This window comes from Mytilus californianus, unplaced genomic scaffold (genome assembly GCF_021869535.1).
Source record: "Mytilus californianus isolate M0D057914Y unplaced genomic scaffold, xbMytCali1.0.p SCAF_4, whole genome shotgun sequence".
Lineage (NCBI taxonomy): Eukaryota > Metazoa > Mollusca > Bivalvia > Mytilida > Mytilidae > Mytilus > Mytilus californianus.
Genome location: NW_026262690.1, coordinates 70,179,120 through 70,192,030, shown reverse-complemented (window position 1 = coordinate 70,192,030; position 12,911 = coordinate 70,179,120). Strand labels below are relative to the sequence as shown.

Genomic DNA, 12,911 nt, shown 5'->3' with positions numbered 1-12,911 from the left:
CGATATGTCGAGAACTGATAGTGAATTTCAAAAATCGATTATGATCTCTTTTCATAGAGAATAAAAGTTTTTTATTTATGAACATGTGGTTTTTTATGCTTAAAGAACAAAATATCAATTTTTCATTTTTTTGCGGAGTTTCCCTTTAAACACAGGTAAATGAAAATAATTTTGTTGTTAGGTATACGTGTACAGTTCAAATAGAGAAAGGAAATATTTTTACAAAATAAATAATTTTGATGTTCATAGTACGAAGTGAAAATTTATAGTAATACCAAACACTTATCAAAGCTGGTATATAGACCAGATATAACCCTGAATAACATTAAATAACAAAAAAGCATTACAATTAGTATCAACAGGTCAAATAAACAAGAAAGTACGATTTGAGAGTACTCGCAGTTACTGACAGCTAGTTAAAGGCCAAAAACAATTAATAATAAAAAATCATGCATCAGAGACTAAAATCAACTAAAACACATCCCATGGATTTAGTATTTTAACGTCATGGACAGTCAAAGAAGACATGACTTGTGCAATGCCAAAAATAAATGTATCGACAGGCAGTAGTATTGATATATATATAACATTTTATTATACAAATTTATTTCCTGGTTGAAGTGTTAACATCACTATTTTTTTCATTTTTGAATACATTGATATTCAGCATCAATTAAATTTTGACCTAGTTCAATATTTCTGAGCAAAATTTTTAATCTGAATATATTGAATGTTTCAGGTGAAGTTTCCGTCCACTCCTGCCTATAATGAGATTTCAAATAAACCTGGTGCTAGTCAAGGAGGAAGACATAGTCCATTGGGACAAAGTTCAAGTGCTGGCACACAAGGGCAAGGGTCAAATACCTCATTTCAGTACAATGGCAATGGCAATAAAGTACTGTCAAATCATGTGTCATTCCAAACTTTTGGAAAACCTACATCAAATCAAAAACTGTCTGTGTCATCATCACCTACATCGCCAGCATCCCCTCCTGGGATAGCTCTAGGACCGTCATCAAAATATCCAGATTATGGTGAAAAATCGGCAAAAGTGAAACAAGGATATAATACATCTTATGACCTTCACAATCACAAGGACATTGATGATGATCGGGATATATTAGATATGAAATCCAGTATATTTGATTACAATTCTGAACCATCATCCCGATCTGTTACCCCACCTCTACCTCCACTGTCAGCATCAAATTCAGATTATTCTTCCAATAGATCTAGTCCACAGATATCGCCTCAACTTCCACGTTCAAATAGTGCTACTCATTTGTCTTCTACAAAGACTCCAGATTTAGTGACATCTGCAACAAGAACTAATGGTGAAAAAAGAATAAGGCGAGCATCTGGATCCCAGTTTACATATAGGGCAGATAAAAAATCAAAACAAAAACAGACATCAAAACATGTTTCTTCTGGAATAAAAGGTAAGCGATTTGTATGCCATATTGTTTTCCTTTGTCTGACTTTCTGTTAATCCCCCATCCCGTAATTTAATCTTGTCCATACTTTCTATGCTATGCTGCAGATTGGCCCTTGGACTGAGACAAAAACAAATTTTAATCAAAATTGTACTTGTTCAGACTAATTTCACTATGTTTAAAGGTATTTAAATTGATTTTTAGACTGTAATATTATATTGATGAGTTTCAGATTTAATATGTATTTTGCTTAGTTGACTGATTTTGGACAGAGATCTTGCCCTTCACTTACAAAATTTTTATTAATATGCTAGGAGTTTATGAACTGATTTTTGGCATGTAGTTGTATATTGATGGGTTACCATATCATACATTGTATATTGTTTGTCTTTCTTTTTGGTTGACTTACTTTTGAAAAGATTACTCTTCTTAGTTTGTTTACACAAAAATTCATAAGTTTTTTGATATGTAACAAAAGTCAAAATACTTATCTTTTGTCAAAACAAAAAATTGTATGCCTTACTTTCCCTTCAAGAATTTTGATCTAGGTTGGTTTATTCATATTGTCTTTATAAATTTAGGTTTTTGTTTGAAGGGAGATAACTGAATATTTTTTTGTAAAATAAACTGTGAAATGTTATACACAACATGTAATTGCCAAAGGAGAAGGTACGATAAGGTCATCTTTTAATCCCTTTGAATTTCAAATCAAAATTTAAAAAAATGAGAATAAAACCTGAAAGCTGTTTGAAATCCACTTTCTAAAAGAAACAGCACATATTTCTTCAAATTTCTAATGAACTAGTGCTTAAATGTTTTTTTTTGTTAGCCCAAACCTATAACCATACCTTCAAATTGTTGTAACAATTTGTCAAAATATGAAAAAGTTTTTTTTTTTATTACCGAGAAAGTGAGAATGAAAACGGTTTCTTAGTATTTGAAAAAAAAATAAAAAAATATTACAGCAAATTACAAGCTCAAAATATAGAAAAAAGTAAACTGCTATCAGTAATGATATTTCGCATAGCAGATGACTATTTTTTTCAGTAAACAAAATGGAAATTTTACATTGACTGGTCTATTGGAGAAAAAAATTATTTGTTGATTATGTTTTGTGTTTTATTCAATATAAAAATAAGAAGATATGGTATAATTGCCAATGAGACCATTCTCCACAAGAGACCAAATGACACAGAAATTAACAACTATAGGTCACAGTACGGCCTTCAACAATGAGCATGAGTCATCAATGTTCTCACACACAATTTACTCTAGTTCTAAATACTTTTCCATTTATGTGCACAGGTGAAAAGGTATTTCACAAGTCAAATCTTTTCAACTTTAATACTTTACCATGAACTTTATAATTAAGTTCTACTTTTTTTTATTGGTGCATTCATTACAATTTTACATTTTTTTGTAGCTGGTATGTTAAGTGACGTCCGAGAATCAGGGAATGAGAGTGATCTCCCTTTTGACATTGAGGATACAATTTTAACAGTAGACTCTCATGATGCAGAGCCCATGAATATGCATGATAACCTTGCTTCAAATGATATAAACAGAATGAGAGATCAATTAAATAATCTGGAAGAAATGTATCAACAAATGTCTCATCAGATTGGATCAGAAAGAGATATTGGGACTGTAAAGTCTCGTAGACGATGGAGTCTTGGAAGTTCTGACACAAATTCATTACAAAGACCAATATCAAGGAAGTTTAAATCTGGTGCTGGAGGTCAACGACCTCATCATCATCATCATAGAGATGTTAAGTATGTATTGATAAGATAATAAAAAATAGATAAATACTAAAATGATAAATGGATAAAAGCTTATGTCAAACACCCATGAAACAATATCATATGTACAAAGTATAACAATTATACAATCTTTATAACTATTATCAATTAAAAATCAAAATATCTATGACACCCTTAAGATTTTAGTTGTCTAACTTGAGCATTGTTGAATACATGGAATCTTTCACTTGTGTGTTTGTGATTTACCTACAAAGCACATTTTAGTGCATCATATAATATTCTATATTTCTGTCTGCAGATGCTATTTAAGTATTAAAAAAATACATTATTTTATAACTAGCAATGGAATTACTGCATCTCTTGTTCATGTAAAATCTGTTTCTGTTGTACAAAAATAACAGAAAAAATATGTTACCAATTAATTTGTATGTTTTATATAATATAATTGTGGCTAAAAACTTTAATGAAAGGGTGAATTCAAAGTAAAGCAAAACTAATCAATCAGTCAATCATAAAAAGCTGTATTAAGGTATAGTAAACACATGTGTTGTGGTTTTTGTTGAGCCTGCGACATTTATGTTGCGAAAGCGAGACATGGCAATCCTAGATTCCGTCGGCGACGTCAACATTAGGATCAGTCGGTGGTTAAAGTTTTTTAAGAAATCAAAAACTTTGTAAAACCTTCATGAAATTTTATGAAATTTGGACAGAAGCTTGTTTATGACCAAAATACAGTATCCAGAGCAAAATTTTGAAAATAATTATTTTTATTTTTCCGCATTTTACTGATAAATGGACTTATAAATAAGAAGATGTTTATTTTACAATTAACAAGTAGATACAGTATGGGTTTAAAGTTTTCAAGTCATCAATCACTTTGTCAAACCTTCATGGAATTTTATGAAATTTGGACAGAAGCTTGTTTATGACCAAAATTCAGTATCCAGAGCAAAATTTTTAAAATAATTATTTTCATTTTTCAATATTTTACTGATAAATGGACTTATAAATAAGAAGATGTTTATTTTACAGTTAACAAGTAGATACAGTATGGGTTTAAAGTTTTCAGTCATCAATAACTTTGTCAAACATTCATGGAATTTTATGAAATTTGGACAGAAGCTTGTTTATGACCAAAATGCAGTATCCAGGGCAAAATTTTTTAAATTATTATTTTCATTTTTCCGTATTTTACTGATAAATGGACTTAGTTTATTTTTCAGTTAACAAGTAGATACAGTATGGGGTTAAAGTTTTCAGTCATCAATAACTTTGTCAAATATTCATGGAATTTTATGAAATTTGGACAGAAGCTTGTTTATGACCAAAATACAGTATCCAGAGCAAAATTTTGAAAATAATTATTTTCATTTTTCAATATTTTACTGATAAATGGACTTCGTTTATTTTACAGTTAACAAGTAGATACAGTATGGGGTTAAAGTTTGTTACACATCAAATACTTTGTGAATCCTTCAGAGAATTTTATGAAACTTTGGCAGCTTTTTTATGATTAAGAGATAATGTCTGAAGCAAACTTTTGAAAATACATTTTTATTTTCATTATTTTTCTGATAGATGGACTTAGTTTTTTATGGTTAACATTTACAGACGGTCTGGGATTCAATTATTTTGACATGATAAGTTTGTAAACCTTCATAGATTGTTATGAATTTTGGACAGAAGCTAATCTTCCAAGACCAAGAAATAGCATCTAAAGAAAAAGTTTGATTTTTTTTTAAATTCTGTATTTTACTGATAAATGGATTCACTTTTTAAGTCAACTTATACACTGACAGCAGCAATCGTAGGCGAGACATAGGGTTTCGCAGAACCCCTTACAAATTTTTTTATGATTGGCTTGTTTAACAACACATATTTTTTCATGAAAAATATAAAAAGTGACATTATAAAGTAAATGTCATTTGGATGTTCCCCTTATTTATGTGAATGAATTTTATTTTGATCTTATACTATTAAATTTATTGTAGAGCAATTAACAAAAGATTTCAGCGACTAGAATCCCATGTGGTGACTCTTGCCAGGAGTGTGGCTCATCTGTCTTCTGAATTAAGGTCCCATAACTCTGTCACACATGAAATTGATGCGTTACGGAAAGAAATCCAGGAATTAAAAGAAGAACAATTTATGTCAAGCCAGAGAAACAGAGCTGGAAATTTTTATGAAAATGACTTTGAGAGGTTTAGAGGCTGGGTACCTTCATTGACTAATCCTAGAAGAGTTAATAAACTTACTAAGTTTTTTGGTCAAGAACCTCCTTTATTGAATATTTTCTTGAAGAAATTAGGTTATGAAGTAAGTAACACTATATTTATATATCATGTCAAATTTCCTTATCTTTTTCTATATTAATATCATACATTTTTAATTGAAATTTTAAATCTACAACTTCAACATCAACTACAACTTGTTCATATTTAGAACCAAACATCGTTGAAGCTTGGATTATCACATTATGTTTTTTCATATCTGTCATGCATCCAATTCATGGCTGGTGAATTTTACTACTATCCAGTCAAAATTGCCAGAGAGAGTATATATACATTTAGGTGCTAGTTGTTCCTAAAGATTAGCAACAATTTAGTAGATAAACTAAAATTGTGCAACTAAAACTGGAAGTAATATTAAGTGTTCAGGTAGGTTTTGCATACTGTAAGTAAAGTTATGTGTAGGCCATATTGAAGCTAGAAAAAAGAACTTAATAGAAACTCTTTGCTTAACTATCACATTACAGTTTAAAAAAAAAAAGTGAACAGGATGAGTTATACTAAAAGTGAAAATTTGATGCTGCAAAAAAAAAGTTTACTGTATATTTCCTAAAAGGCACATTTTCAATTTCCTGTTGTTCAGTGCTCAAACTGGCAGTAAAATTGAGTCTGATATAATGTGAAAATGAGATGCTTATGGAAAAGAAAATGTATGAAAAATAAATGCTTTGAAATCACTGCATTTACTAAGGGAATGAAAAATGGCATTCATAAAGTGCACTTCTATATGCAGCTTTCCTTAACAAATTAATATGATTATACATTTACTCATTGATTATTTTTTCAGAAATACTCAGTCAATTTTGAAAAAGAACACATAGGAATGATAGAATTGCCATACATGACAGAAGAAAGATTAGAGAAGATTGGTGTTCCCATGGGACCTCGACTAAGAATACTACAAGAGGCACAACTTTGTTTTAGACAAGAAAATTTCAATATTTATATTGTATAGCACAGAATGTTATAAGATAAAACAGCCAAATATAGCAATAAAAAATTGAGAAATTTATATATCGGTAGGATATGAATAGAAAATCCTGCAAGAAATTTTGCATATGAAAGTCAGTCAGAAGTTTATGAATTAAGATTGGATCCCTCTACTTGTTATCCTTATTTTTCGTTTCGTTTCATATCTTAGTAAAATTAATTATTTACAGATTTATGAAAACATATGGCTTAGTTATAAGGGGATGGTTAAAAAACAAAAATGAAAACATTGAAATTTTGAAAAAAGTAATTGGGGACAATTTATTGCTGGCTTAGAATTTATGTTAGTGCGAGTTGTTTTGCTTTAATGCAAAACTTCAGATTGTTAGATAAATTTATGTAAAATAAGTGACAGCAAAAAGAAATGCATTGCTAAAATAATGTTTGAATTCCAAAGTATCAAAAAATAGATAATAACATAGCATAACATGGGTATATATTTTATAAGGGTATTTAATACAGTGTTATGATGTATTTTGACGATAATGACAAACAGTTTTATAATGTGTTCAATCTATCATTTATAAACATTGGTAGGAGATGACTAACAATTCTTAATACATTGTACATATCTAATTTATATTTATACAATTATGTTTATACAAAAACAATGTGATCATCATCACATGAAAGTGAATTAAATATGTAATAACAGAATTAAACATTTTCTTTATACTTTATCAAGTCCAATAACAGAAAGAAAATGAAGAATTTCTACCATTCAATATTTCAAATCTAACAAAAATAACTGAATAATTTCTCAAGATTAGATGTCATATGTCTGATGATAGAAAATGGAGGGTTATGTAAACCTCAATTCTGTTATACAGTTAATAATCATGAAGACTAGAATCACATCATATACTAGAAAAAAAAACACCAAACTTAAATAAAATTGTTGAATAAGCCTCTTTCAGGTATTAACAATGATATCAGGGAAACCAGCAGCAAAAATAAAATTTGATTACATACATTCTTACACACATTTTGCTGAGGGTTATACATGAATCAAAATAACTCCACATCAATTAGACAACTTGACAGTATTATACAGAAAAATACCATTCTGTGGGAAAAAGAATATGCCAAGAGGGCATTTAAAACTGATAAATTATCAAAAAGACTAAAGTTTTGTCCTCCTCTATCCTTGTTGTTATTTCTAGATGTAAATCAAGATATGACTGTGGCAGGGACTCTTGATTGTGGTATCCTTTATTTGAAGTTTGATGTGATAGATGCATTCGACATAGTAACCAAACTTTGAATAATTTAGTGAGAGGACATCAACGTTATAGCAGAACGTGAAGTTAAAGGATAATGCTAGCTTCTTTACATTCTTCCTGAGAAAATGATACACTAAACACTAAAATCATGATAAATTAAGCTGTAATACTCTATAACAATTTTTAAAAAGGGGAAAAAGATACAAAGGAGGCAATACAAAAATGGAGGTTGAAGACAGCAGCATGGCCAAAAAGGAAAAGAATGAAAGACATCCATGTGAGAATGAGAATATCTAGTTGCCAGATTAACTTGGTTGCTATATAAAACTGTCCACTACAAAATTAAATAAGTACATAAAATATAAACAACTGTTTGAAGGTGTTTCCACGAAAAAAATAATATTCACATCCTCAAAATCATATCAGATATAGAAAGACAGCAGACTTAACATTTTTGTTAAGGAATTGTGGTATGTGCAAAATCAAAAGACAAAAAATATTGACATTAAAATTATACCTACAGTCTGTATGTATTGTCTGGAAATCAATTTGAACCAAGTTTTGTAACAATGTAATTTCCCGAAAGCACACTTAGTTTCCTTATGAATAAATTCCCTTACTTGAAAAAGGTATTTGCTAGTATATAGGGAGTTGAGACAGTACAGACAGATCCCAGAAGCAATAATTATCTTTACTTTTAGTCAAGATGTATTTCCAAGGGTCAAAAAGTCCGGGAGAACATGATTTATTTATTAGTTGTTATTGGCTTTGAACTGGCTTTCAGTAACTGAGTACTCTTGGATTGATAATCTGTGTCTATTGTTTTTATGTTAGTTGTTTTTGTGATTCGTGCAAATCTGATGGAATTCTATGCTGCTGTCATACAAGTGAGAGGTTTAGCTAGCTATAAAACCAGGTTTAAGCCACCATTTTCTACATAAGGAAATGCCTGTACCAAGTCAGGAAGATGACGGTTGTTTTCCATTGTTTATATATGTTTGAGCTTTTGATTTTGCCATTTAATAAAGGACTCCGTTATGAATTTTCCTAGGAGTTTGGTATTTTTGTTATTTTACTTTTTTTTTTAAACATCTCTAACTGATTTTTGTCTCGCCTTGAGGGAGTCAAAAAGCGAGACATAGGTATGCTGTTTCCGCCGGCGGCGGCAGCGTCAATAATGTATTAGTTTGTGATTAGGTCTTGTTCATGGTGAACCACTAGTGGTAGGTCAATGATATTTGGTATGCAGTTGTATGAGCATTGGCACATCTCATTACCATGGAGATTATTTGGCCCTGCCCCTTAGTCAAGGTCTATTGACTTTGAAACTTTTCAGTTTACATGTATTAGTTTGTGATTAGGTCAATTTATGGGGAACCACTAGTGGTAGGGCCATGATATTTGGTATGCAGTTGTATAAGCATTGGCATATCTCATTTCCATGGAGATTATTTGGATCCGCCCACTTAGTCATGGTCTATAGACTTTGAAAATTTTGCTAAGTTAACATGTATTAGTTTGTGATTAGGTCAGTTCAAGGGGAACCATTAGTGGTAGGCCAATGTTAATTGGTGTTCAGTTGTATAAGCATTAGCACATCTCATTTCCGTGGAGAATATTTGGCCCTGCCCCCTCAGTCATGGTCTATTTACTTTGAAACTTTTGCTTACTTTACATGTATTAGTTTGTGATTAGATCAGTTTAAGGTGAACTGCTAATCTTAAGTCAATGATATTTGGTATGCAAATTTATTGGCATTTGCAAGTATCGTTTCCATGGAGATTATATAGCCCCACCCCTGATCATGGTTCATTGACCGAAACTTTTACATAGTTTACAAGTTAATGTTTGTGTTTAGGTTTGTTTAAAGGGAACGACTTATAATAAGTCAATGGTATTTGGTATGCAGTTGAATTAGCATTGGCACATCTCATTCCATGGAGATTGTTTAGCCATGTACCTTCAGTCATGGTTCATCGACTTTGAATATTTGCATAACTTACATGTTAAAGTATTGCTATTTTAATTTCAACATTTGCTTTATCAAAATTACAAAAAGGCGGGACATATCTCTGTGATAACAGTTTATTACAGTGTGTTCTTATGTTGTGCTGCTACTCCATCGTACCAGGTGTGAGGGAAGGTTGAACGCTCACAAACAAGTTCAACTCCACCACCTAATTGCCTGTCCCAAGTCAAGGGCTTATAATTCACGGGTTGTAATTGGTTGTAATTTTTTTTCTTTAAAGTTTTGTTCCATATACGGACGTTGGATTTCCCGTTTAAACTGTTTCACGTTTTGTCATCTTTATGCCTTTTATAACTGACTATACCGTATGAGTTTTGCTCATTGTTGGAAGGCCGTATGGTGATCATACTTGTTTGTATCCAGGTCATTTGGACTCGAGTGGAATTTTATCTCATTTGCGATCATATAAAAATAAGGAGATGTGATATGTTGCCAATGAGACAACTCTCCGCAAGAGACCAAATGACACTGACATTAACAACTATAGGTCACCGCACGGCCTTCAACAATGATTAAAACCTATACCGCATAATCCGCTATAAAAGGCCTCGAAATGACAAATGTAAAACGATTCAAACGCAAAAAATAACGGTCTGTTTTATGTACAAAATAATGAACGAAAAACAAATATGATATACAGCATCAAAAACAACAACTGAATTACAGGCTCCTGATTTGAGACAGGCACATATACAATGTGGCGGGGTTAAACTAGTTTGTTGGCGCCAAACCCTCCCCCTAACCTGGGACTATTTTGAAACGGTACTACACAAGAACAAACTAGGCAAAATAATAAACGAAAAACAAATATAAGAAACAGCCAAAACAAAAAACGACTACCACTCAATTACATGCTCCTGACTTGGGACAGGCACATATAGAAAGTGGCGGGATTAAACTAGTTTGAAAGAGCTAGCCATCCCCTAACCTTGGACAGCGGTGTAACAAACTATAAAAATCAGTTGAAAAGGGCTAAACTCACCAGATGGATACAAAGCTGAAATACATCTAACAAAAACACAGAGTGAACGTGGCGGGGTACTTATACATCCCCACAACAAAAAGACACTAAGTACAGATCTGAGGGTCAAAGACTCGCAGTTACTGACAGCTAGTTCAAAGCCGATAACAACTAATAAAACAAATCATGCATCTAAGACTAAAATATCAATCATTACACATCCAATGTCCAATGGATTTAATGTAAAGACGTCATTTACAGTCAGGGAAAAACAAAACCTTGTGCAATGCCAAGATACAGGTATCGACAGATTGTAGAGCCATGAATGTGCATATGTATATAAAATTGATATTTAGTTTCATTTTAATTTACTGATAACAAAATGAATAATAATACAAATAAAAGAATATTCAAAGATCTAATTATAGTGTTGAATTGATAACCTTTTAGAATAAGTTTATTTAAAGGATCGATAATTTTAACCGGATCGTATCTTTTCCGATCTCGGTAAACAACATCTCCGTCCGTTAAAAAGAAGTTTTCTACAGGTACAACCATACTTCCAAACCAAATCTTTATATCTATGGAAGAATTTAGAAACGGTTTTAAGTAATTTGTGGTAACGAAATCCCTGACTTAATAGTTTACCAGTAATACATAGATTATGTTAGTTGAAATCCAAAACGTCACAACAGACGGGCATAGCGAACGAGTTGTGAAATATAAACACCTTAAGATTGTGCCAAAGGAACATCACCGTCCAAAAAAGGCAATTTAGACGGGTCTTTACTGAGTTTGATCATAAACTGTGATTCATAACAGTACAAGAACAAGTCTGCAATTAAAGGGGCTCTATTGGTGTCCATAGGAATACCTACAACCTGTCGATAAACTTTATTGCCGAAACATACATAAATATTATCAAGGAGAAAATTAACAGCTTCAATCATCTTATCACACCTCCAGTTGGTATATCTAGCATATTTACCTTTCTCATTAGAGAAGAAGGCTTTAGATGAGTTGCAGCAAATATATTTGCATTCAGATTTACCAAACGACCATTTAGTTAAAAATTCGTAAGGGTTCCGCGGAACCCAGTGTCTCGCCTACTATTGCTGTTAATCGCAGGCTCAACAAAAATGAGGGAAAAAAAATCAATAAAAATACTCCTTTAGATACTATCTTTTGATTGTAAGAAGCTTCTGTCAAAGTTTGGTTTAAATCCAGGATAGTTTATGAATCTAATAAATGTTTTAAAAACTTTAACTGCAGACTGTATTTAATGTTAACTGGAAGAAAAACTAAGTCCATTTATAAGTAAAATACGGATAAACAGGTACAAATTTTAACAAAATTTCCTTCTAGATACTAGCTTTTGATCATAAACAAGCTTCTGTCCAAATTTGGTACAAATCCAGGATAGTTTAAGAAAGTTATTAAAATTTTAAAAACTTTAACCAGAGTGAAAATATTGTTTCCTGGCAGAAAAACTAAGTCCATTTATAAGTAAAATACGGAAAAAATGAAATTTTTTTTTTAACAAATTTACTTCTGGATACTATCTAATGATCATAAACAAGCTTCTGTCCAAGTTTGGTACAAATCCAGGATAGTTTAAGAAAGTTTTTAAAATCTTAAAAACTTTAACCACAGAGTGAATGTATTGTTTACTGGCAGAAAAACTAAGTCCATTTATAAGTAAAATACGGAAAAAATGAAAAAAATTTTTTAACAAATTTACTTCAGGATACTATCTTATGATCATAAACAAGCTTCTGTCCAAGTTTGGTACAAATCCAGGATAATTAAAGAAAGTTATTAAAATTTTAAAAACTTTAACCACAGAGTGAATGTAATGTTTCCTGGCAGAAAAACTAAGTCCATTTACAAGTAAAATACGGAAAAACAGGAATTTTATTTTTACAAAATTTACTTCTGGATACTATCTTATGATCATAAACAAGCTTCTGTCCAAGTTTGGTAAAAATCCAGGATAGTTTAAGAAAGTTATTAAAATTTCAAAAACTTTAACCTCAGAGTGAATATTTGTGGAAGCCGCCGACGACAACGACGACGACGACGACGACGCCGACGCCGACGGAATGTAGGATCGCTATGTCTCGCTTTTTCGACTTAAGTCGAAGGCTCGACAAAAAGGAAAACTTTTGTTTGATAAGATTGTGTGGAAATTCACAAATAGCTCCTCAATACTTTGGAATAAACT

At 31.4% G+C, this 12,911-nt stretch overlaps 2 protein-coding genes across 4 annotated transcripts in view; both read left to right on the top strand.

The window, feature by feature from the left end:
• Positions 1-7,136, top strand: part of LOC127698642 (uncharacterized) — a 47,533-nt gene extending 40,397 nt beyond the window's left edge. For all 3 annotated transcript variants that reach the window (XM_052202211.1, XM_052202210.1, XM_052202212.1), the window contains 4 exons: positions 740-1,439; positions 2,857-3,208; positions 5,188-5,512; positions 6,272-7,136. In XM_052202211.1, the coding sequence (XP_052058171.1) occupies positions 740-1,439; positions 2,857-3,208; positions 5,188-5,512; positions 6,272-6,439 (1,545 nt within the window). In that variant the 3' untranslated portion in view covers positions 6,440-7,136. The remainder of the gene's footprint in view (positions 1-739; positions 1,440-2,856; positions 3,209-5,187; positions 5,513-6,271) is intronic.
• LOC127698639 (protein sprint-like) overlaps positions 1-12,911 on the top strand; it is a 173,308-nt gene that overhangs the window by 110,488 nt on the left and 49,909 nt on the right. The window lies entirely within an intron of this gene.